The sequence below is a fragment of the Erythrolamprus reginae genome, chromosome Z (assembly GCF_031021105.1).
Source record: "Erythrolamprus reginae isolate rEryReg1 chromosome Z, rEryReg1.hap1, whole genome shotgun sequence".
In the NCBI taxonomy this organism is placed as follows: Eukaryota; Metazoa; Chordata; class Lepidosauria; order Squamata; family Dipsadidae; genus Erythrolamprus; species Erythrolamprus reginae.
Window position 1 is genome coordinate 115,035,496 of NC_091963.1, and position 26,990 is coordinate 115,062,485.

The 26,990-nt window shown below is 39.5% G+C and overlaps 1 protein-coding gene across 1 annotated transcript; it reads right to left on the reverse strand.

The window, feature by feature from the left end:
- Positions 1-26,615, reverse strand: SLC35B1 (solute carrier family 35 member B1). Its single transcript, XM_070729694.1, has 9 exons — positions 26,159-26,615; positions 22,628-22,731; positions 18,354-18,484; positions 14,719-14,749; positions 14,115-14,275; positions 11,395-11,521; positions 5,870-5,976; positions 4,185-4,338; positions 1-364 (listed from the first exon to the last, which is right to left on the reverse strand). The coding sequence occupies exons 1-9, from the start codon at positions 26,383-26,385 to the stop codon at positions 312-314; spliced, it is 1,095 nt and encodes a 364-aa protein (XP_070585795.1). The 5' UTR covers positions 26,386-26,615; the 3' UTR covers positions 1-311.
- Between the last annotated feature and the right edge of the window lie 375 nt (positions 26,616-26,990).

A 26,990-nucleotide genomic window follows, 5' to 3' on the forward strand; every position in this document is an offset into this window, starting at 1 on the left:
TTTTTTCTCTTGTCCCTCCTTTTATTTCACATTAAGCATTTGTCCTATTTCATCAAGAATTTCCTTTCGCCATCCATTAACTACAGTTTTGATTCCTCAGTAGAAATGGAAAAGCTATTTCTTTGATTTTTAGTAAAATAAAGCTACCATTAAAAAAATTACAGACATTTTGAATAAAAACAACCCCATTCCTATGCTGTCCCCTTTCCCCAAGCATTCATCCTGAGCCAAATTCCCAGTAGTGGGAAATGAAACAATAAGTTAATAGTTCCTTATGCTTAAAGGTTTTCAAGAGAAACACAAAAATCTTCTTAGTGTGAAGTTTTCTTCGATGTTTTCCCAAATTTGGCATCTAGGCCAAGTCCTGCAGAAAAACAAATAGGAACATTAACTGTGGTTGGAAATGATGCTACAGGGCAAAATGTTGGTTTGGGGACGACTTTGAGGCTCGACTACTGTAACGCTCTCTACCTTTGAAAACTGTTCGGAAACTTCAGATCGTGCAGCTGCGAGAGCTATCATGGGCTTCCCTAAATACACCCATGTCACACCAACATTCCGCAGTCTGCATTGGTTGCCGATCAGTTTCCAGTCACAATTCAAAGTGTTGGTTATGACCTATAAAGCCCTTCATGGCACCGGACCAGAATATCTCCGGGACCGCCTTCTGCCGCACGAATCCCAGCGACCAGTTAGGTCCCACAGAGTTGGCCTTCTCCGGGTCCCGTCAACTAAACAATGTCGTTTGGCGGGACCCAGGGGAAGAGCCTTCTCTGTGGTGGCCCCGACCCTTTGGAACCAACTCCCCCCAGATATCAGAGTTGCCCCCACCATCCTAGCCTTTCGCAAGCTCCTTAAAACCCACCTCTGTCGTCAGGCATGGGGGAATTGACACTTTCTTTCCCCCTAGGCTCATAAAATTTATGCATGGTATGCTAGTATGTATGATTGGTTTTTAAATTGGGGTTTTAAATTAACTTAAATATTAGATTTGTTTACATTGTATTATTATTGCTGTGAGCCGTCCCGAGTCTGCGGAGAGGGGCGGCATACAAATCTGATTAATAAATAAATAAATAAATAAATAAATAAATAAATAAATAAATAAATAAATAAATATAAATAAATAAATAAAAAGAGGATGGGTGAACAAGGCTTCTAACTTTGGATAATTTTGGAACACACCAAGCTACCTTGGCAGCTTAGAAGCAGATTTTCAGTTTACAAGAATGTCCCAGAAATGATGATGTGGTTTTAAAAGCATCTCACTTAATAGTTCTCTGTACAAGTAATTATTATCTGTGGGAGTACAGTATGAAACAGATTTTAAATCTGCTGAGCTAAGACAGAATAATTGCTGAACCCTGGAACAACCACTAAAACTATTGTTACGGTGAAAAGGAGAAGATGTGATAACAAGCAAAACCCAACCACACTGTGTAACGTATCTTATAACAAATTGAAGGTGCAGAAGAAGCAAAACAGAATAGGTTAAAACCACTCGGGAAAACATGATTTCGTTTAAAATTGCAATCCTCTGACTATCAACAACTTTACCTGAAGTGTTGGTTCAGATTTTCCCAACCTAAGCACTCTCCAAATGTTTAGATTTTAATCCTCAGAATTCTTCAATCAAAATAATCAGGCCGCTCTGTTTAGAGTGACCCGCTCCCTCCAGGGGGGAGTTGGGGAGCCCTTGCAGAGCAGTGCCAAGGATTTTACCACATTTTTCACTGATAGTTGCTTGGATCCGGGTGGACCTTGACTACGATTGGCAAACAGGGTTGACTGACAATGAGTCAGTCGAGGTGACTGGGACCTGTCCTTGTCCATCTGTCTGGGAAGAGTTTGATCTGATGACACTTGATGAAGTGGACAAGGCCATTGGAGCTGTGAGTTCTGCCACCTGTTTACTGGTTTCGGCCAGCAGGGAGGTGACACAGAGCTGGGTCCAGGAGATTGTCAACGCTTCTTTGGGGAGGGGGTCCTTTCCGGCTCCTTACAAGGAGGTACTTGTGCGCCCCCTCTTCAAGAAGCCTTCCCTGGATCCAGCCATTCTCAACAACTATTGTCCAGTCTCCAACCTTCCCTTTATGGGGAAGGTTGTTGAGAAGGTGGTGGCGCTCCAGCTCCAGCGGTCCTTGGAAGAAGCCGATTATCTAGGCCCTCAGCAGTCGGGTTTCAGGCCTGGCTACAGCACGAAAACTGCTTTGGTCGTGTTGATGAACGATCTCTGGCGGGCCCGGGACAGGGGTTTATCCTCTGTCCTGGTGCTTCTTGACCTCTCAGTGGCTTTCAATACCATCGACCATGGTATCCTTCTGCACCGGCTGGAGGGGTTGGGAGTGGGAGGCACTGTTCTTCAGTGGTTCTCCTCCTACCTCTCCGGTCGGTCGCAGTCGGTGTTAGTGGGGGGGTCAGAGGTCGACCTCTAGGTTTCTCCCTTGTGGGGTGCCTCAGGGATTGGTCGTCTCCACCCTGCTATTTAATATCTACATGAAACCGCTGGGCGAGATCATCCAGGGGCATGGGGTGAGATATCATTAATATGCTGATGATACCCAGCTGTACATCTCCACCCCATGTCCAGTCAACGAAGCAGTGGAAGTGATGTGCCGGTACCTGGAGGCAACTTGGGCATCCTCCTCGATCCACAGCTAACATTACAGAACCATCTTTCAGCTGTGGTGAGGGGAGCGTTTGCCCAAGTTCGTCTGGTGCACCAGTTGCAGCCCTACCTGGACCGGGAGTCACTACCCACAGTCACTATTTATTTATTTATTTGTTTGTTTGTTTGTTTGTTTATATTTATTCATTCATTCATTCATTCATTCATTCATTCATTCAATTCATTCGATTTTTATGCCGCTCTCCTCCTTAGACTCAGGGCGGCTTACAACATGTTAGCAATAGCACTTTTTAACAGAGCTAGGCTATTGCCCCCACAATCCGGGTCCTCATTTTACCCACCTCGGAAGGATGGAAGGCTGAGTCAACCTTGAGCCGGTGATGAGATTTGAAACGCTGACCTTCAGATCTACAGTCAGCTTCAGTGGCCTGCAGTACAGCACTCTACCTGCTGCGCCAACCTGGCTCTCATGCCCTCATCACCTCGAGGTTCGATTACTGTAATGGTCTCTACATGGGGCTACCTTTGAAGAGCGTTCGGAAACTTCAGATCGTGCAGAATGCAGCTGCGAGAGCAATCATGGGCTTCCCCAGGTATGCCCATGTCACTCCAACACTCCACAGTTTGCATTGGCTGCCGATCAATTTCCAATCACAATTCAAAGTGTTCGTTATGACCTATAAAGCCGCACGAATCCCAGCAACCGATTAGGTCCCACAGAGTTGGCCTTCTCCAGGTCCCGTCGACGAAACAATGTCGTCTGGCGGGACCCAGGGGAAGAGCCTTCCCTGTGCTGGCCCCAACCCTCTGGAATCAACTCCCCCCAGAGATTAGGATTGCCCCCACCCTTCTTGCCTTTCACAAACTCCTTAAAATCCACCTCTGCCATCAAGCATGGGTAAGTTGATTCCCCTGGGCCGTTTCCATTTTATGTATGGTTTGTCTGAGATGTATGATTGTTTTTTATATTAAAGTTTTTTAATTGTTTTTAACTATTGGATTTGTACTGTTTTGCTGTTGTGAGCCGCCCTGAGTCTTCGGAGAGGGGCGGCATACAAATATAATAATAATAATAATTATTATTATTATTTAAAATTCTGGGAACTGAAATCCACAATTGCAGAGTATCTAATTGCATCAGTTCATTCTCAGGTACTTCTAACACCCACAATTAAGCAAGAAAAAGTCTTCTCTTTGGTCATGGTGTCTTACATAGAAATATTTTCAACTCTTCAGATATTTGAGCATCAGCAAATTCCAAACTTTTCCAGCATATTAAATGGGTTTTGCCTAATCTTCGCTATAGTTGAACCAGACTAGATTTGGTGAAGTACAGTTTGAGGGGAAAATGGCGTATAGGGAAAAGTGTACATCATTGTAAGTTGCTCAGTACCCTTTAAATGGATTTAAGTTAAGTAAAACTAATAAACCCCCTAAATTTAGAACAACAAGAAGCCCTGTGAAATAACTAACCTTCTAGTCTGCAGCAAATGATACACTGGAACTAAGATTGACATTTCACAAATAATAAAGACAAAAGAAGCTGGACTCTTACCAAGAAATACCAGAATGGTGCCCGTCCACTGTAAGTTACTGATAGGATTGGCAAATAAAATGACTGAAGCCAAAATGGTGAAGAACTTGCGAGTTGTGGTGACAATAGAGCAGGTCAGAGGCCCAAAATAGACCACAGTCATGAAAATGAAAGTCTGCAATAAAAAAAAAGGCGGGGGAGGAGGAGAAACATGCAGGCCTGTTCAGAAGTATGTCTTCCATCACTTTGATCTTGTAGCCTCTCTGTAGAGACATCTTACCTCCAACTGTTTACAGGACATCTTTTTTTTTTTTTTGTTATTGAGCTTGCACAAGACCACTTATAATTATGGGATGCTTGAAAGAGAAATTGCAGACAATCTTGGAATATAAAGTAATTCCCCCTTTGTCCCTTAAATCACAGCAATGAGGCAGAAGGTCTAATAATCATTTTCAAAAGCAATGTCCTTTGTATTATCCTGAACAAATATAAAGGAAAACAAAAGCAGAGCCACTTCCCATTTTAGCATTAAAGGCGAAAGACAGAAGGAAAGCAGTACTTAAATCTTCTGAACTGGTAATGCAACAAAAACCTGCAACCTTGGAAACAGCATAGAAGATAAAAAAACAAAGAAAATCCATTTCAAACAAAGAGACTGAGACGAAATTTATAATGGTAACAGCACCACAGTAGGAAATTATGTGATTGGAACTTTAAAAATGGTTTCAAATAATAAATAACCTCTAATATTTCGGGAAGGCTTGCTTTAATCATGTATTTATTTCATATATCATTTTAAATGATTCTGTGAATTAGAGTGCTTTTAATTTTGTGTAAAACAATTTAACCAAATATGAAAAGGAGACTTTGGGGACATAGCCAAAACAGTAATTAAAGTCATCCAAAGCCATCTAAAATTTGTGAGCCATTAATAAACCCAGGGTTAAAGCAGATGATTCTGGATTGTTTTAGCTTACATAATTATCCTGCATTCAGATAGAAAGCAAAAAAAAAAAAAATCCTCTTTATCCACTTTAAGGTTGGACAACTTGCACATGCACCATGCAATTTAGTTGCAGTGTTTTGTTAAACCAATATTCCTGATTTAATAAGACGAGTCTGAATACACCAAAATGTATTTCGCACAAGAAAATCCTATGAGGAGCACAGAGATACTTTCAGAAGGAATGAACGAAGTATTCTACCCTGATAGAATCTCCCAAAATAAGCCAGAGGGGGAGGGAACATCAAGATACAGGCAGTCCTCGGCTTACAACAATTTGTTTAGTGACTGTTCAACAGCGCTGAAAAAATTGATTTACGACTGATTTTTCACACTAACAACTGGTGCAGCATTTCCATGGACACATGAACAAAACTGAAATGGCTCACTGGCTCATATTCATGATGGTTTTCAGTGTCCCAGAGGTCATGTGATCACCTAATGGAGAAACCAGATTCACTGAACAACTACGGCAAGAGAGGTCGCAAAATGGGACAAAGTTAACAAGACATTTGGGTCATAATTGTGGTCATATGTTGAGGATTACCTGTACTTCAGAAATAACTGGTAACATCTTCCTTGTAACGTATCCTCCTTGTAACATTTTATTATATAGCACATACCACATTTACGCCCATGGTGCAGCATAATGTTGACAGTTAAAGCACCACACCGGCTTAACAGAAAAAAACTAGTTGCTTACCTGACCTAAAGCACTGGTTAGCCCAAAGAGAAGGATATTATAGATGATGGCAGGATAACGCTCAGTGAAACTCAAGAATTCCCAAAGCTCACCTGTAAATAAAATACCTAGGAAAAAAGAAAATATTATGGGACAATAGAACAGAATAATAAAACCTATCCCTGTGCATCTGGTGACCAGTCTATTTGGCTCCGAAATAATATTCTTTTTAACTGGACATGTTTACACAATTCGAGAAACTCAGGGTAATGAAACATTGCAAGGAACAGATTCACTAATACATGCTAGCATTCCCAAGATGGCTTCCTCTTGGGCTAGATAAGAAAGTCCACTCTTAACAGCTCTCCTGAAACCCAGGATGGAACTGGTCAACCTGAATTCCCTCAGGGAAAGTGATTTTAAAAGCCCCATTTCCTAGGTGCTGTCAAAAGCTATTCCCAAATAGATGGGACCTATTTGATCTGATTGGTTAGGCAGATCAGTATGAGATGTGAATGCATAGATGACCTTGCTGAAAACACAACAGGGCCTTAAATAATTATATTTATTGAATTTATATATTGCCGCCAATTTGCCCATGGCAACTCAAAGAAAGCTTACAGAATAAAAAGCCATATTCAAAACAATAAAAATTAACAACATCAAATAAATTAATATAATACAATGTAACAAAATCTTATAGAATCAATTAACTATTCCTAAAGATTAAGATCATTTTCTTATATTCTTGCCATCGCTTAGCATACTTCACTCCTCTTCTCCATTCAGATCATATATTTCCATATAAACATGTGTTTCTTTTATATCCTAAGTTCTAGATTTAAGTTTAAATTTTCCCAAATATTTAAAAAAAATTATGAAAAAGGTCTAATAAAAAAATTATAAAAAGAAAAAAAATACAAAGAGTCTGTTAAAGCCTTGACCAGTATCATATAAAACTTAAGAAGCTTAAGGATTAAGAAGATTCTGTTGGGTATGTTCTTTTTTATAAAGCAATTTTAAAACTTTGCAAATTTTGGAAAATGCTATAAGGAGATAGGTGGAGAATTCAATGAGAAGAAGAGGAAAGTTTGTGCTTTTCTTTTTCTTTTCTTTTTTCTAGCTTTCTTTTTTTATTCTCCTGCGTCTTTACACCTATAATTTATCTTATCTATTTGGTGTATTTTTCTATTCTCTGTCTTACGCTTTTTTTACTTCTTAATTTCTTTAGAGACTTAATTTCATTTTATTTTTTATATTTAATTTTATTTTGATTCTATCCTTTTCATTTTTAATTTTTTATATAAAGCAATTAGTAATTAGGTTAGTAATTGGATTAATTAGGCAATATTTGGTGATGTTATTTGGTTTATTTTTTCCCCTTTGACACTACTGTAAGAATTTTTCAAATGTCGTTTAAGGGTATTTTATTATTAGGCGTTAACTATTTGTAAAGGGTATTGATTATATATGAAAATTGATATGGAAGCGATTAGGAGAGATTTGAAACATTTCAGCCTATTCAATGTGAGATACTAGAATTCGGAACAGCTTAAATGGGGTCTTAGCTAATAGTATATTTTTATAGCATTAAAAAATTGGGCAGCTATTTTTATTCAGATGTCAAAAGTGAAGGTGGTAGCACTGTATTCTATAACTTCCTGAAATTGATTTATTGTAAAACAATTTGATGTTGTTGTTATAATTTTTATTGTACTGTGATTGGAGAAAAAAAAATTCTTTGCAAAAAATATATATAACAAAATCATTCCTCCCTTACCTCCCACCTCCGCCCGAGCGACAGCAGATCACGAGCCATTTAATGGGCTCCATCTCGCTCTGGGTTCCCCAGCCCACTGCCAGAACCAGGTTTTCAGCACCTTCCAGAAGAGTGTTAAAGTGGGCGCCATTCTAATCTCTGGGGGAATGATGTTCCAGAAAGAGGGAGCCACCACGGGGAGGGCCCTTCTTCTGGGTCCCACCAGGTGTATTTCCCTCAGAGATGGGACCTGAAATATTCCCTGCCTTCCCGCTCTGATGGGTTGGGTAGATGTGACTGTCTAGAGACAGCCCCTCAGATAATCTCAGATAACCATAAAGGGCTTTTAAGGTGACAACCAACACCTTGAATTGCACCTGGAATGCAGCTCCTGCAGGACTGATACATGTGCGCACCGAGGGCTGCACAAAACCATGCAGGCCGCTGCATTTTGCACCAACTGGAGCTTCCTGATGCTCTTCAAAGGCAGCCCTACATAGAGGGTGTTGCAATAGTCAAAACAGGGACTAGGACAATAGCGATTGTAAATAGAGATTGTTGGTCCAGGAAAAGGCATTACTGGTGCACAACCCACAACCACCACCTGTTCTTTGAGTAGGAGTCATGAGTCCAGGAATATGCCTAGATTACGCACAGGGTCTGATTGGGGTAATTCCACCCCAACCAAGACCAAAGGTGGTAGTTTTCCCTGAGCCAACGAACCCCAAATCCAGAGCCACTCGAGGCTCGACTACTGTAATGCTCTCTACATGGGGCTACCTTTGAAAAGTGTTCGGAAACTTCAGATCGTGCAGAATGCAGCTACGAGAGCAGTCATGGGCTTTCCCAAAAATGCCCATGTAACACCAACACTCCGCAGTCTGCATTGGTTGCCGATCAGTTTCTGGTCACAATTCAAAGTGTTGGTCATCACCTATAAAGCCCTTCATGGCACCGGACCAGGATATCTATGAGACCGCCTTCTGCAGCACGGATCCCAGCGACCGGTTAGGTCCCACAGAGTGGGCCTCCTCCGGGTCCCGTCAACAAAACAATGTCGTTTGGCGGGGCCCAGGGGAAAAGCCTTCTCTGTGGCGGCCCCAGCCCTCTGGAACCAACTCCCCCCGGAGATTAGAATTGCCCCCACCCTCCTTGCCTTTCGTAAGCTCCTTAAAACCCACCTCTGCCGTCAGGCATGGGGGAACTGAGATATTCTTTCCCCCTAGGCCTTTACAATTCATGTATGGTATGTTTGCATGTATGAATGTTTGGTTTTACAATAAGGGTTTTTAGTTGTTTTAGTATTGGATTTACATGCTGTTTTTTGTTACTGTTGTTAGCCGCCCCGAGTCTACGGAGAGGGGTGGCATACAAATCCAATAAATAAATAAATGAATAAATAAATAAATAAACAAATAAATAAATAAACAAACTCAATCTTGCAAGGGTTTAGTTTCGATCCATTGCTCCCCTCCAGCCCCAATAGCCTAGGCACTGCAAGAGGGAGGACACATCATCACTTAACTCACCCCAGGACGAGATATACAGCTGTGTATCATCAGCATATTGGTGATACCTCAGTCCATGGTGAAGGATGATCTTACCTAGTGGCTTCATATAAATGTTGAGCAGGAACGGAGAGTACCGAGCCCTGCGGAAGCCCGTAAAGCAGTGGATGAGGCATAGATTTCTCTCCCCCTATCAACACTGACTGAGAAATGAGCCAGGATAGCACAAGGCCTCCCACTCCCATCCCCCGAAGCTGCCCCAGGAGACTACCATGTTTGATGATACTGAAAGCCACTGAGAGGTCACGTAGAACAAGGATGGATGCACTACTCCCATCGGCATCAGCATCTTAGAAATCCATGGAAACTAACTGGTGACCAATATAGCCTGTGCAGTATAAGAAAAAGGGCCTTTTTTTTCTAAAATAGATTTCTTGGAGAAATCTGAAGGAATCTGTTTTAGAAACTTTAGGAATCTGAAGTCTTTTAGATGGGGGACCAGATGTTCCTAATCATTTATAACCAGCCAGTATGCCAAAGGCCAGGGGTGATGGAAACCACAGCTCAAAAATTTTGAAGGTACAGTGGTACGCCTACTTAATAACTTAATTCGTTCCGTGACCAGGTTCTTAAGTAGAAAAGTTTGTAAGTAGAGCAATTTTTCCCATAGGAATCAATGTAAAAGCAAATAATGCACGCAAACCCATTAGGAAAGAAATAAAAGCTCAGAATTTGGGTGGGAGGAGGAGGACAGTCGCTGCCCAGAGCGAAGGGAGCGTTTCTTTACTCTGGGCGCTGGCAGAGGTTTATTCCTTCTCCAAGCGCCCAGAGAAAAGAAAATGCTTCGTTTGCTCTGGACTGCCAAAGCCTCCTTAAGCACCTCCAAAAGGCTCCTCTGGCAGCCCGGAAAAGCCCGACATGGCCGGGATTAAAGGGGGAATGGCAGGAAACTGGCCAGGCTTTTGTGCCACTCTTAAATTTCCTGGGAAATTTTTCCGGGTTCGGGTTCTTAAGTAGAAAATGGTTCTTGAGAAGATGGAAAAAAGTCTTGAACACACAGTTCTTATCTAGAAAAGTTCTTAAGTAGAGGCATTCTTAAGTAGAGATACCCCTGTAGTAAGAGAGGGAGGCAAGGATGTTCTCAGAAAATGGAAGAGCTTGATAACCTGATGCTAGAAACAGTTTGCTAGATTGGAACTTACAGTCCAGCTGTGCACACTTCTTGCGGATCCCCACCCAGGTCAGAAGGCACTGGGGCATTACCTCTGTATCTTCTTTTAGTCCACTCAGAAGCTGACTGGTACCTTGCTTCCCAGACAATTTAACTTAAAGAGGACCAGCAGATCAGCAAACAAACCCCTTTTACAGCTTCTGCTGAATTGCACTCCACACTATTTCTGTAAATGCCAGTTGATTGAAAAGAGGGGAACAATTGCTCTCCAAATTACTTTGGCTGCAAGGGCTGCTCCTTTTCATTAATTATCCAATCTTTTCTCCTAAGGTAGTCTCTCTGGAGAGGATCTAACCATCACACACAAAAATAAAGGGTATGGCTTAACTCTTTGCGGTCAAAGGAAATCAGAACCATGACTATATTCCTGGAACAAGGGAGACACCAAATGGAAGAACAAAGTGTTACTGCCAACCTGCACTGGGATTCCCACATACCCCAAATTGGCTAGGAACAGCTTTTGGGAGGGAAGGGATTGCCGGGTGGCTGCTGCAGGAGCAACAAAGCACCACTGCTTGCCCTTCTGGAGAAGAGCTATCACATTTCTGAAACAAGATAAGATTGGGTGAGGTATGAATTGTGTCATTGAAGCAAAATAAGGGCACATACAAGTTCTACTAGGATAGCCATCACTATGCAGTTATTTTAAACAAGCTTCCTCAATAATTGAGTATTATACGAGACAATATTTAGCCTAATCCAATTAATAGCAATCTATGTGTAGAAACAACTTTAATATATATATAAATATAAAGTACCATAAAACATTATATATGAAGATGGAAGGAGATACTGTCTACCAATTAGGTAACTGATGCTCCAAGCTTTACAATACAAGGATTCTCACAAGTCTCTAAAGTAGTTTACTTGATTTGATTCCTTATGCTTGCACACGTGTGTGCGCGCGTACACACACACACACACACACACACACACACACACACACAGACAGAATAACATATACATAGCTTCCCATTTTTCCTTTGCAGAATTACTGAATTCAAATCAGCGATATGTTTGTTCTGTTGAATCAAAATAATATTCTTACCAGCACCCAGGACCAAAGTGGACCATAGATTAACATTTAACATCATATGATTGGAACCAGTCTGGTAGTAAGCTCTCATATGATCTTGAGACACCCCAGTTAAACCATCCAGAGTCAAAGACAGCAACTAAAATGATGAAGGGAAGAGAATCACAGTCTAATATGGATGAAGAAAAATACTACTGTTTTGAACAATATACACCTCGCAGGAATGTGAAAATAATTTTCTTTGGGTTCAGATATTAATAGCATTTGCAAATTCTATTAACTGAATTATGCTCAGTTTAGTTTTGTCCCTTAACTGAGGATGGAATGTTGTCATTCTTAAAATTTCATTTTGTTGGAAAACTTCCAGAATAATTTTGATGGCAAACTTACATTTGTTTCAGTAGGAATTGCTTTTAGGAAAATAAATAATTTTATTGGTGGCCTTTTTCTGACCTTTGGAAGTACTAACTTGGACTTCTTACTAACTTGTTTGCAAATTTGCAAATGAACTGATCCCATCCTACTTGTGACATAATTTCAACTGTCATTCTTTTTCTTTTTCTCCCTTTCCTTTTTTTTGGGTTGAACTCATTGTGGAAGTCTTACCTTTAGAAGCAAACAAATTAATATTAGAAACAGAAAACTGATGGCAGAAAGACCTAGTGGTCCATCAGATCTGTTCCCCAGTTTTTTTGTTATCTTTTTATTATTGTTATTTATTTTTAAATTTTGTCAGACGATAGACATCTGTTTATCCCAAGCATCTTTAAACTCAGTTACTGATGTTTGAACCACTATCTCTGCTGGAAGAAGGTTCTATATTTCCACTACTCTTTCTGTGCAGTAATACTTTCTAATATTACCTCTGAAATTCCCACCTGTCAGTGTGAGGTTATGTTCCCCAGTTTTTGATTTGTGCTTAATATTGAAAACAGTATCCTGTAGAACCTTATTCACACCCTAAATATATTTAAAGGTTTAATCATATCACCCACTTTCCCTTCTGTCCTCCATACTATACATATTCAATTCCTCCACTCTGTCTTGTTATGTTTAATCCTCAGACCTTGTACCTTTTTTTGTTGTCCATCTCTGCACTTGCTCAATCTTATCAACATATTTTTTTAAAGTGAGATCTCCAGAACAGGACACATGACTTCATTTGAAAAACAAGGTCTGATAAAGCCCTATATTAGAACCTCCTTTTTCCTGCTGGCAGTCTGTCAAAGTGATGCATCCCAGAATTTTGTTTGCTTTCACAGCTGCTTGTTTACTCATTTTGCAGCCATTTGCACATTTTTCTTCTGTTGTTCTGTCTAACCCAGGGATAGGCAAAGTTGGCTCTTCTATGACATGTGGATTTCAACTCCCAGAATTCCTGAGCTAGCATGATTGGCTCAGGAATTCTGGGAGTTGAAGTCCACAAGTCATAGAAGAGCCAACTTTGCCTACCCCTGGTCTAACCAAATGCATTATCATACATTTAGAAACATTAAACTGCGTTCTCCATGTTTTTGATCTATTTTCTAACAATGCCAAATCGTTTTCCATGTTATAAATACCTTCTGAATGTCAACTCTATTACACACTTTTGCATCATTGGCAAATACAAGCCTTATTTATTATTATATCATCAGCACAGTGAACAAAACAGACCTATTGCTGAGCCTTATTGTACACTACCTGTGACTGGTCTGTGTTCAGATATTGCCCCATTATCAGTCAAACACTGGGATCTATTCCTCAGCCAACTTCCTGTTCACTGAACCACCCAATGGTAGAGCCCTTGTCCGAACAACTTTTTAATGTTCATTATATGGAATTGTATCAAATACTTAGCTAAAATTCAGATTGGCTACATCCACAGTACTTCTTTCAACCAAAACATTTGTGACATGGTTAAAAAGGTCAAATAGATTAGTTTGACATGACCTACAAACAGTAAAGCCATGTTGCTTTGGGTCTATTTAATGGTGTGCTTTAAAACATTCACAACTTGATGGAATATTGATATTGCTAGATTAAAAAAGTATATATTTTGCTTGGCTTCACCCACAGGAGCTTAACTTTACTAAGACTGCAATAACTGGATTTTTTCTTACTTGGGAAATGGCCAAAAGAATCACTATCCTATGTTTTTAGCCTCTCAGAGGACCAAAAATCTGCCTCCCCCACCAAACACTGAGGTAGGGTCCTGATTGAGCTGGGAGGCATTTGGGTCTAATGCCTGCAGGAGGAGGGTAATTCTGTTTTTATGAGCTGTTGTTAGCTGCCTAGAATCATTATATGAAATAGGCAGACATATAACTCCTGTAAATAACATAATTAAATAAATACATGCAATATTGAGAGGGCAAAAAAGGACCTGACTTATGGGTTGGGTGTGTGTGTGTTGCTATAGAACTTATTACCAGGCCCCTTTCTCCAGGCCCCTGCCCGCTTTTTTGGTAGAACTTAAATCATACATTACTTATTAACTGTTTATTTTTTTAGTAGGACAGAAGCTTGATTAATTGTTCCATGCAATAAAATATTTTAAAGAAATATTTATAGTGCAGTAAGTCACTGGCAGCTTAATGAAACATGGAAATAAAAATGTCAAGTGCCAAGGTAACTAAAGATTATGTCCTTGAGAGGCATCCCTCCCACTGGTCTACAAAATATAATTTAGCACCAGGGAATTTTTCTGATTGCTTTTGTTTTGTTTTGCTTCTTAAGAATTTAAAACTTACCAGCAGGAGTTCCCCATAACCGAAAATATGCTCATCCCCAACACTTCCTACATTTTTTGGCTTGTACATAAACAGGGCCACCCCTGTGACAATCAGTAAGACGCATAAATATTTGGCCAATGGATACTTCTTCTTCAGCAATGTCACCCCCAGGAGCATGACTAGAAAAGGAAAAGAAATGTTGGAAAAAGCATTCTCTCAATAGTCCTGAGTAGAAATTTAATTAATTAATGACCACTGCATATTGTCTTGCATATTGCAATCATGTGAATAATTTCCCATTGATCATTCTTAAAAATATTCTGGAGCCTTTAATCCTGAACCTAGAGCTGCTAAGCTATCTCACCTTACTCAGATAAACAATGGTACTTTCAGATCTGAATATGAAGTGATCCAACTCTACCAGCCACATCGTATCAACAGCCATTGCTTTCCTTTTTCCGGTTTTACCTACTCTTCCTCTTTCCCCAAATACCAGCTAGAACTATTATGGAACTCCAACTTTGGATGCCAATAAAGTAATCAGGTCCAAGTGATGTGGGTAATGTGTCTCAAAAGTTCCCTGGCACACATGGTTTTCAGCATAGGATCAAGGATTGCATACCTGGGATGGGTTTACAGGACTTTCCAAGGACCTATGAAAGTTAAAAAGGGAAAAAAAGAAAGAAAGAGATTCACTTGGCTATAATCTTCTACATCTCTGGCACTTGAAGAATGTGAAAAACTCAGAGGTGGGAAGAGATCTAGCTGCTTAAAGTAAAGATTATTCATGTGCTAAGTAGAAGCCACACGCCTTTATAAGCTGAATACTTCCTATTTTGTTTATAAAGTCATTACATTCTATGTTTATTTTAAAGCCGTAGTAGTTCTTTCTGGAGCTCTTCATTCCCACAGCTTTTTTTTTCTTTGCTACTCCTTTGCCTCCTATTTAGTCTTTCCTTTAAACTAGAGGTTTTCAAACTTGGCAACTTTAAATACTTGTGGACTTCAACTCACAGAATTGTGGGAGTTGAAGTGCACAAGTCTTAAAGTTGCCAAGGTTGGGGACCTCTGCTTTATACAAAGAATCACATTTGCCTACGCCCCCCCCAACCCCCCAACCCCAAAACTTCAGTTCCTCTACGCAGTGTGTTTTCTATTGGTCTTGGGGCCATAGTAAGTGAAAAACTTTATCACTATCTGGAACTGGTCCTTCTACATCTGACAGATATTTTTAAGGCAGACATTACAAAAAACATATAAATTATCTTCATCAACCACTGAGTGGAAGAGTTGAAAAACATGTTCATACATCAAATCAAAGTCTGGTTCCTTTAACAATATTCAAGATGTTATTTATTAGGGTTCAGCAAAGGAGCATAAATATTCTCTTCAACAAAGGAAATCATGCTGTAATTGAATGGAAGAAAGCTCCTTCATTTGTGCTATAATCTTCTGGCCTTGGAGATTCCCTCTAGATATGCCAAGGGAGCCTTCTAGCCCAGTAGATCATTGCACACTCTTAGAGGGTCCCACTGATAGTTTTTCATGAACAACCTGTAGTATATTCCACTGGCAACAGGATTGCTCGGCTTGGTGAGACCTTCAACCAGGACTGTAATAAATGGCTAACGGGAGCTCAAGAGCAAAGGAATACACACCTTTTTAATATTGTTAAAGAGTTTTATTTTTGGGCTATGGGGGTGATAGAGTGTAATAAACACATCACTGACAGAGCGGAGACAAGGACCATGGAAACACCAATGAACCAGCAAAATATAATAAAAAATAAATGGAAAAAAGGCAAGATTTTGATTTAAGAAGATTATAAATAAATTAAAAGTCCAGACAGCTTTGGGTCAGCTTTTATTATAAAATTTATTTATTTTATTCATTTATAAAATGTATTGGCTGTCCATCTTATGACAGAGCAACAGAGTAATATTTTGGAAGTAATCACATAATTTCTGAGAATTCAAATGTTTTTGTCTATCTTAAGTCAAAACAGAAACTTGAGACAGGAACTGAATACTAGAGGTAATTAAAAGATTCCATGCAAAAAACAAAAGTGTATGATTTTTTTTAAAAAAAATTGGTTAGTATGAGGATTCACAAAACTCTGTAAAATTAGAAATATTTCAAGTGGGGCCAAACAGTCGGTACAACATCAGAAAAACAATGATGTCTCATTTTATGGATAGACCATATTCAAAATAGATACTTGAAGTACTGCAAGTACTTAACCAGAATTGCTGGATTTTTTAAAAGTATGGTTTGTAAAATAGAGGAGACAGTTGAAGTAGAATTAAAAATGACAAGCCAAGAGAATGATCCTGATGAGGGCTTTTTATTGGATACACAAATGAAGCAGATTAAAGTTTTGAAAATCAAAGTGGAAATACAAAATAAAGTAGATTACATGAGAAGAGGCAATAAAAGTGAAATTACATCATAAGTCAAGAGAATCCCCCTATTAAGGTTTTTTTTAAAAAAAATTAAATATAGAAAAGAAGCTAGTTAAAACTTTGAAAATCAAAATAAAACTTTGAAAATCAAAATGAAAATGCAAACAGCAAACCAAGACAATGGCCTAGATAATGACTTTTTTTTACTGGATTTGAAAACAGATTTGCTAAAGCTAGAAATCTCTGCTATGGGGAAAAGAAAAATTACTGACATCTAGTTCTGACATTTGAATGAATTCAAAATCAAGATTGTTAGGTTAAAAAACACATTTTTATAGAATTGTGGTAATTCTTTATAGACTTTTTGCTGACACCAGGATTGAAAAGCTGATGATTTCAGGGTTGACGATTTATATTGATTAATGATGGGTTAAAGAAAGAAGAGGTAATTGTTTGTAAATCTATAGAAGGGGGTGGAGATTTGGTTTGAATGTAGCAAATAGATTGGGTGGCTATGTTTTAATGATTTGATTGGTTGGTGGAATCACATTTAGTTGAAGGATTGACATGGTAATGATTATGATATGAGGGGTTTTTTGTTTAAGGCTGGTTTCCAAATTTCTGGTAGGCGGGACGTGTCATCACGTTTATTCATACAGAGAGGGTGTTTTTCTATCTCTATGGCTTCCATGATTATTCTTTTATATACGTGTTCTGTTTTGGAAAGTAATTTAGTTTTTTCGAAGTCAATTTCATGTCCTGTTTTTTTAATGTGCTGGAAAAGGGAGGAAGTTTTTTCTTCTTTTTTGACTGCATTTTTATGTTCTGCAATGCGTGCGTTTATTCTTCGATTAGTTTGTCCAATGTATGTGGCTGCACATGTTTTGCATGGTATTTCATAAATATATAATATTATATGCTTTCTCTTTATTTTTCTTTCTTTGTGCTTTCTTTCTTTTCTTCCTTGGTGCTGTCATAAGCTAAGTTGTTTGAAGATATTTCATTGCCCAATTAGGTAACATCATCAATCCCTTGTGTGTACTTTTTATTCTATTTCTTCTGCTTTTCTGAGTTTAGTTTGTATTTGTTTTTACAACTGTAATTGAAATAACTTTTCTTGAAAAAAAAAGCTTTTATTCTTGATTTCTGGTTCTATAAGTCATACATCAAATTTGGTACTCAACACATTTTGACCTGAAAAGTTTGTCCTAGTACTCGATACACAAGTTGGAAGTTGTCGGTGTCATCTGCCCTGTGACTCACTACCCTTTGCAGCCAAAATAAAGGGTGATGTGTTAGTCAAATGGGTTTTTTGATATTTGTAGTTTAATACATTTTGGTTTGTTTGGTATGAATCATACCTCCAGAACCAATTAATGATGAGTACTGAGATATCACTGTATATATGATTTAAATTACAGTTATATATTAAGGAATTCAATACAACTCAAATTTGGGCAATTTGAGTAGCCTGTAGAATCTATAGCCATGTAAGTAAATCAAGCCTTTAGTTTTAAAAATGAGGAGATATTTTGCTTAGCAAAGCATTTTGAGGGAATGTAAAATTCTGTTGAAGGTTCTTTTTGAGCCTTGACAAAACTGTAATATGAAAATACTGAAATCAAGCCTAGAATTTCTTATTTCTCCTTCTAATAAAACAAATTCTGAATAAACATGGCAATATAATGCCATTTAATATAAGCAATATGGGAATTAGTTATCTGGTTCTCTTCTACACTATTATATGATTTTAATGCAAAAAGAAAGAGATATCCCATTTTCTATCTCATCTCCCACCAGCATTAAGCACCCACAGCTAACTCTCTGCTCTTTTATACTCTTTGTTCTTTTTCACCTGAGTTGGGTAGTTGACAAATTGAAGTGCTGAGTTGCTGGACACCATTGCACCTAGATATGAGAGAGAACAAGCTGCGTAGAGCCAATTCCGAGTCCGGTCCACCTTTACAGCATCAAAAAACTGGATCACTGGTAAGAAAAATTTACATTAATCACAAATATGTTTAATTTAGGGACAGCAAAAGGTAAAACAATTTTCTTCCTTCCAAGGAAGAATGTTTTCAACTCAACGCTGAGCTACAGAATTTTTGGTATTGCTTGCAGAAGTTTCATTAGCCAATGAAATGGATAAGATTATCTTTGGGTAACGAAACACCTGTAAGCAAACAATCAAGCTCAGAGAGCACTAAGAACTCCATAATTTTCTCTTTTCAAGACCTCCTCCCAAGAGTTAAGAAGATGATCTGACTATAAAGTACTTTTATGTTGTCTGCAGGTCGGCAACAAATACAAATGAAATAAAACTAAAATTAAATTTAAATCTTTGCCTGGCAAGAATTCTTCCAGCCAAAGAGAATACAGATAGTCCTCAATTTATGACCAGTCACTTAAGACCATTCAAAATTACAATAGACTCATCAAATGTTAAGACTGTTACGCTACAGAACCACCGCAGTCATTTGCCCTTATGTCTGGTTGCAGGGATTCTCCAGGATACCCAACCCTGCTTAGTCACCACCACCCCGTCCTGGCATATTGAGTCTCCAAAGGCACTAGGCCTGCCTTGCTATCCCATTAGATTCCACAAACTCCTCCCCACTTTGGTTACCAATCATTCAGTTATCTTTCAAAGATCTCTAATGCTGAGGTAGCCAAGGTAGGGAAGGAAGGCAAGCTGCTCTGCTGCTGGGCCACATACAGGAGTGAAATTCAAAAATTTTCCCTACCGGTTCTGTGGGCATGGCAGGGAAAGGATACTGCAGTGCACAACCCCCATTCCCTCCCGACTCCATGGGAAGGATACTGCAAAATCCCCATTCCCTCTCCACTCCTGGGGGAAGGATATTCCAAAATCTCCATCCCCACTCTAGGGCCAGCCAGAGGTGGTATTTACCAGTTCTCCGAACTATTCAAAATTTCTGCTACCAGTTCTCCAGAACCTGCTGAATTTCTCCCCTGGGTTGTCTTTTTCTATGTGTTTTCTATGTGCCTGTTTTGACCAGTAGCGGGGTGCGACTGGTACGGATAAGGACGGAGCAAATGTTGCGCTGCGTGCACAGTTTCACTTCTCCTGGGTGCACATGCATACATCCTAGTGTCTTTGCTTCTGTGTATGCGTAGGAAGCAAAATCTTGCAAGGGGACATGCCCGCCTATGAGATTTGGGCGTGCGCGGAAGCAAAATAATTGTCAAAATCTGGCACACGTGCATGTTCCCTCGTAAGGTTTTGAGCAGAAGCAAAAACAGCTGGGAAGCATGCTCCCAACCGCAGAAGTGAAGCTGCAAGCGCAATTCACCGGTAGCGGCGGGAATGGGAATCTGCTCCAGGTTTGACCCTGAAATCCGTGAAAGTGCACAGTGTGATTGTGGAACCACTGGCTTGGAAAATGATAGTCACTTTTGGGATCCAAGCAACAGAGATTTTTGCTTTCCAAAGAAAAACTAAGCTCCCTGGCTTGCATACAAGAGGGCCCATTTTGCTCCAATGGCATTATTGAATTGTTTGGGAGCTAAGTCTTCATTCATTAGCAAAGAAAGCTGCTTCCCCTCCCCATTATGCACTATTTAACATAGTGCTGGCCAGAAAGGGAAGCCAGTTGTCTTTACTGGTGAATTAAGGTTTGGATCCCCACGACCTCACTAATGGAGGCAGAGCAGAAAGAGACCTTTCTATTAAAGGGAACTTTTCTTTGCAAAGCAAAGATCCTTATTGCTTGGATCCTGTCATTTTCCAAGCTAGCCCTTCTATGATGAGGTTGTGCAGCCATAAACTGCTTCATTGCCAGGCTGCATGGGTTGCTGGTTCTAAGCAGTTTATGGCTGCACTCAGAAAAAGATTGCCATTTATTGATTGTGCCATGAGGCCCAGCAACAGAGTGGCCTTTCTCCCTTCTCTACCCCAATCTCTTGAACTTTGGAGATCTGCAAAAGGTAAGTGTGTGATTCTAACAGGGGAAGGGAGAATAAGATGGCCAAAAAGCTGTGAAAACTCCCAGAAATGGGAAGTGGGGCGTCTGATATCTTGGGGTGTGGGAGAAGCCTTGGGAGTCCTGAGGCTCTTTGGATTGTTCCTGAAGTAGGCATCACAGGATCTCAAGTACTCACCCAAGAATCCCATGTTGCACATAACAAACTGCATTTCATTTAACAATTATATCAGGGAAAGCAGGAATGGTGGTTTATTAAGTGAAGTGGTTTATTTAAAGACTCACAACTTCCAGCTATAATGGGCAGACTCCATTATGGTTGTAACTCGAGGACTACTTGTATCATGTGTGGGTTTTTTTCCTCCCCTAGTATTCTTTAATGCTTTCTTTCAAGAAGATGTAAATAAATTTTATGTTAGGAACAGTCAATAAAAAATGAAAGAAAACATGAATGCTCTTCAAATTTGCAGACATTCCTCATCTTATGAGCAGAATTTAGATTGGAGCTTATGTTGCTAAGTAGTGCAACTCATTCAAGGACTTATATCCAATTTTGTAACTATTTTTACATGGCTTTTAAGCAAATCACTGACTCTTAAGCAAATCCAATTTTGCCTATTGATTTTACATCTACGAGGCTGGTTGAGAAAATGATCATATGACAAGGAATGCTGCAGCTATTGTAAATAGATGTCAATTACCAAGGGCCCAAATTGACTGTTTGACATACAAAGATGCTGTGATGGTCGTAAATGCAAGCATATTAATACAATTTTGGTAAGAAGTGTTGGGACATTCAAGAAAATGCCAAGAGGAAGGTATTAAAGATTTCTACACAACTTGGCTTTCTCTTTTCCAAGCATATACAATATGAACACATGTCTCTGCCAATTGTTTATTTTGCCTGCAGCAGTGTAAAGGAATTTACAAAAATATGTTTGAGGGTTTTCATTTTTTCCTCATGAAGAATGTAAAGGAAAGGGCAGTATGCTATAAATGAGGAGAAAACAACTGTTTTTCTCCTACCCAAATATAACATGCTGTTTCTATTGGAATGGGAAATATAGGAGACTTAGCACATGTAAATTATTTTCCATACATTTTAACAAAACATGGAAGAAAAAAATCTATAGCTTTCTTTTGTATAGCTTCTCTATAAAAACACATAAGCAATGGCATGTTTCTCTTTATGCTTACCCATCTATTATGCTAATCATCCATGGATTTCAATAGATATAGCTAAAGAACAGAGCCTTTTCTAAATGTGGAATGAAAAGGGAAATAAAGGAATTCCTTAGCATGGTGTCCCATTCATCTTTTTCTGAGAAGAACCACCAGAGAACAAGGACTACAATAAGCAGCATAAAAAGTTTATGTTTATGCATGGATTTGAAATAGCCAGGCAAAACAAATCACAGCCAGCAGTGTCCTCTTGTGGGGAGGAGAATGGTTTTCAAAAAAACAAAATAGTGGTATGATATACAGTGATACCTCATCTTACAAACGCCTCGTCATACAAACTTTTCGAGATACAAACCCGGGGTTTAAGATTTTTTTGCCTCTTCTTACAAACTATTTTCACCTTACAAACCCACCGCCGCCACTGGGATGCCCCGCCTCCGGACTTCTGTTGCCAGCGAAGCGCCCGTTTTTGTGCTGCTGGGATTCCCTTTAGGCTCCCCTCCATGGGAAACCCCACCTCCGGACTTCCGTTGCCAGCGAAGCGCTTGTTTTTGCGATGCTGGGATTCCCCTGCTGGGATTCCCCTGCAGCATTGCAAAAACACAGAAGTCCGGAGGTGGGGTTTCCCATGGAGGAGAACCTCAGAGAAATCCCAGCAGCGCAAAAATGGGCGCTTCGGCTGGCAAAAGGGGTGAATTTTGGGCTTGCGCGCATTAATTGCTTTTCCATTGATTCCTATGGGAAACATTGTTTCATCTTACAAACTTTTCACCTTAAGAACCTCGTCCCCGAACCAATTAAGTTTGTAAGACAAGGTATCACTGTAATTGTGCCTACCATCTTGTTTTTCCCACCCTACCTATAGATTTCACTAGTTATAGTACATTCTTTCCACACACAAAAAGGAAAAAAAAAGGTGTTTGGGTTTGGAGTCTTATAACATTCCAGAATCAAGAGAATGTAAAACAGATCATTTGCTGATTTATTTTTTTAAAGTACTCACGCAGCTTAGCGAAAATGGCATTCATCACACACTGAATAAAGACTAAAGACAGAGCATATCTGAATTTCTCCTGCTTTGCTCCTTCCCCATATTTGCCTCTTGTTCTGTAGGGAAGAAAACACATAGGAGAAAGAATCAGTTGCCAAAGATGCCATACATATCAAAGCATCCACACTGCTTTCGTGCATGGATTCAAAATTTGTGACACTCAAGAACATTTATCTATTTACTTCCATTCCGGGTTCCACCAATGAGTCAAAGATATTTACAATATTTTCTCTGGCAGTTACATTCAATAAAATGAAACTCAGCACTAAGCAAATGCTCTTGTTGGACAACCTTTGTTCTTTTACCGTATAAGAATATGCAAATTATTGCTTTTATTATATTGATAGTCTCTTCCCAGCAGGATCACTATATAGTGATATATAGCAGCTTTAGATTTAGATTTAGATTTATTGTATTTATATGCCGCCCCTCTCCGCAGACTCGCTAACAAAATGTACAGCTGGAGATGTACCCAGCTGTACATCTCCACCCCATGTCCAGTCAAAGCAGTGGAAGTGATGTGCTGGTGCCTGGAGGCTGTTGGGATCTGGATGGGTGTCAACAGACTCAAACTCAACCCGGATAAGACGGAGTGGCTGTGGGTTCTGCCTCCCAAGGACAATTCCATCTGTCCGTCCATAACTCTGGGAGAGGGGGAATTATTGACCCCCCTCAGAGAGGGTCCGGAACTTGGGCGTCCTCCTCGATCCACAACTCACATTAGAGAAACATCTTTCAGCTGTGGCAAGGGGGACGTTTGTCCAGGTTCGCCTGGTGCACCAGTTGCGGCCCTATCTGGACCGGGACTCACTGCTCAGTCACTCATGTCCTCATCACCTCGAGATTCGACTACTGTAATGCTCTCTACATGGGGCTACCTTTGAAAAGTGTTCGGAAACCTCAGATCGTACAGAATGCAGCTGCGAGAGCAATCATGGGCTTCCCTAAATACGCCTGTGTTACATCAACACTCCGCAGTCTGCATTGGTTGCCGATCAATTTCTGGTCACAATTCAAAATGTTGGTTATGACCTATAAAGCCCTTCATGGCATCGGACCAGAATATCTCTGGGACCGCCTTCTGCCGCACGAATCCCAGCAACTGATTAGGTCCCACAGAGTTGGCCTTCTCCGGGTCCCATCGACTAAACAATGTCATCTGGCGGGTCCCAGGGGAAGAGCCTTCTCTGTGGCGGCCCCAATTCTCTGGAACCAGCTCCCCCCAGAGATTAGAACTGCCCCCACCCTCCTTTCCTTCCATAAACTCCTTAAAACCGACCTTTGCCGCCAGGCATGGGGGAATTGAGATATCTCCCCCGGGCCTATACAATTTATATATGGTATGTTTGTATGTATGTCTGCTTAATAATGGGGTTTTAAAATGTTTTTAAATTATTAGATTTGTTATGAATTGTTCTATTGCTGTTGTGAGCCGCCCCGAGTCTAAATAAATAAAAGAAATATACTGACAGATATAAGAAAGATCATATATCATCTGTTTAAGGTGTAGGAGAAAATAAAAATGAAAAGAATTAAGATCAGAGAGAGAATCGTATACTGGAAGAGTCAATATAAATCTCAAACCTCTTACAAATTAACTAGAAAAATCAAAGTATAACTCACATTTTTCAGAGGAACTTGAAACTGTATTTATTTTTATACCATGAAATTGTAATTTACTCTTTATATTTTTAAGTAAACAATTTTTAAGTAATCAATTCTAATAAAAATAATGACCTGAGGTAAACCCAAGATTAAAAAAATGGAATTAAGTTCACTGAACACAAACATACTTAGAATTACTTTTTCTTTTATTAGGTCAGTGAAATTCTATGGAGTATGACCAGCTGTATACAATTGTTATTCCTAAATAAGTACAGAAAGAACTACAGCTTAAGGCTATATTACAGATTATGTATCATTCTGTATTTATTTTAAACCATTAACCTTAATCATTTTGCTGCTCAATTAAATCTCTGCATATATTTATATACATAAATAATAAATGAATGTACAAAATTAGGGGTCTGTTTTTAAAGAAACAACTGACTGGAACGTGCTTATCTATAAAATACTGCACTAATCTCAGAAAGATGTGTAACCAAGCCAAAACTCTTTCCTTTGAATTGCCCATCTGTAAACTCTAATAGTTTAAAATCTCAGTGAGGCATTAATACACATATCTTGCCAAATTCCAGTTTGTAGGAAAATTTCTATGCTTTTAATAACCATGAAACTGACACAGTCTGTATAATTATTTGTTCGTTCACTATCCATCTATAAGCAATAGTAATGCATACTCATCCATGGGATCTCTACTTGCTGCAAAACAGTTTAACTTGTACTATAGCCTAGTTTCACTGAATCTATGGACTTATATTTGGACAGATATATATGGATTAACATAAATTCTGTGGGTTTCTGGACAATCTAATCCCCCCCCCCCAATCAAGATATAGCACATTTAACAATATTATGACCTGGCTTTGCTGGTGGGCCTGAGTCCATGAATGAGGAAGAATATATATGGCCTTTTAGGTTACAATGTATTTCATACTGTTTTGTTTGTTTTATAACTGTTGGCTTTAATTCTCATGCCTGTAAGTCGCACCCAGAGTCCTATTGGAGTCTGGCGACAGATAGATAAATAGATTAGATAAGATAGTTAGGCAGATAGGTAGATTAATAGATTAGATAAAATAGATAGATTAGATAGATTAGATATAGATAGATAAGATAAGATAAGATAAGATAGATAGATAGATAGATAGATAGATAGATAGATAGATAGATAGATAGATAGATAGATAGATAGATTAGATTAGATTAGATTAGATTAGATTAGATTAGATTAGATTTATTGGATTTATATGCCGCCCCTCTCCGAAAACTCGGGGCGGCTCACAACAATAATAAAAAACAGTACACAATAACAAATCCAATGCCCACCAATCTAATTACAATTTAAAATTAATAATTTCATAAAACAATCCCAATATATATAAAAAACAGGCACACAGTCAATCAATCAACAAAACAGCAGTGCAAAACAGATAGATAGATAGATAGATAGATAGATAGATAGATAGATAGATAGAGATACTGTAGATAGATAGATAGATAGATGATAGATAGATAGATAGATAGATAGATAGATAGATAGATAGATAATCTTGCTAAATTTAAACCCCGAAGATGGACACCCCTTTAAATGTATGTAAATTAGAAACCGAGACTGTCAGAAAGAACGACAGCAGATTTCGAAAGAAGAATGGGGAGGTTGTTATCTGGGTCACAATAACCGCGATAAGCAGATAAAGAGCTTAGACGGAGTGATCAAAGGGACGACATCTATTACGAACGACAGCAATTGAGAGGAAGGAAGAGTTCCTCAGGAGAGTCTAGTGAAGTCTCCGCCTGCCAAAACCAAAAGCATCTCTGCCACGCATGCCAAGGAGAAAGCGTTCTCCTCAAGTGACTTACATTGTCTCTTGCAGGACGCCGTACCAGAAGTAACAGACGAAGACACCCAGGCAACAGAGAGGCAACCGAAGCCGCTCGGAGAAAAACCAAACCCCTCCGCCCCCTGACCCCCCAGTCGCCCCCATGGCCGAGAGTGCAGTGGTTTCGGGTCCAGATACTCTCAGTGAAGATAGCTCCACGCACTCATCCCGCACCGGCAACGACGGTGGCGGAAAAGAGGGCCTCATAGAGGCGGCTGCGCCGTAGACTGGAAAGGACCTTTCCAACACCACGAGGAGGTACCTAATAGGCTGCCTGACCAGCCTAACCCTGCTGAAGAGAAACTGCCGCACGAAAAAAGGATTTCGGCATCCTTTCCCCGCCCCCTCTTTTCCCTGTGCAGCGTTATCTGTCCATTTACTTTTCTGTGCTGGAAATGCGCCTTTATCACGCCTCGAAGTTATTATATATGGGCTTAGAATGAACAGAGCGACTGTTTTGGACGTCATCAAACGCGCCTGCCGGGATTACCCGGCCGAGTCGAACTTCGTGTCATGTTTTCATTGCTGGTGGGATGAGGGAATGACGTTCCCGAGAGCAACGGTTGTTAGAGGCAGGACCGTTAAAATAAAGATGGCAACGAAAGTGCCTGAAGGGCATTCGCTTTGTTGCTCCAGCAAACTGTTTCTTGTGTAACAGTGTTTATTTGCTTACAGATGATTTTTTTAAATTTTTATTTACTTACTGAACTGCCCATCTCCATCAAAGGGGAACTAGGTGATGCACAATAAAGTGTCAAAATATAATTTCAAAATTATTTTTTTAGGAGGGAGGCAAGAATAATTATGGCTGT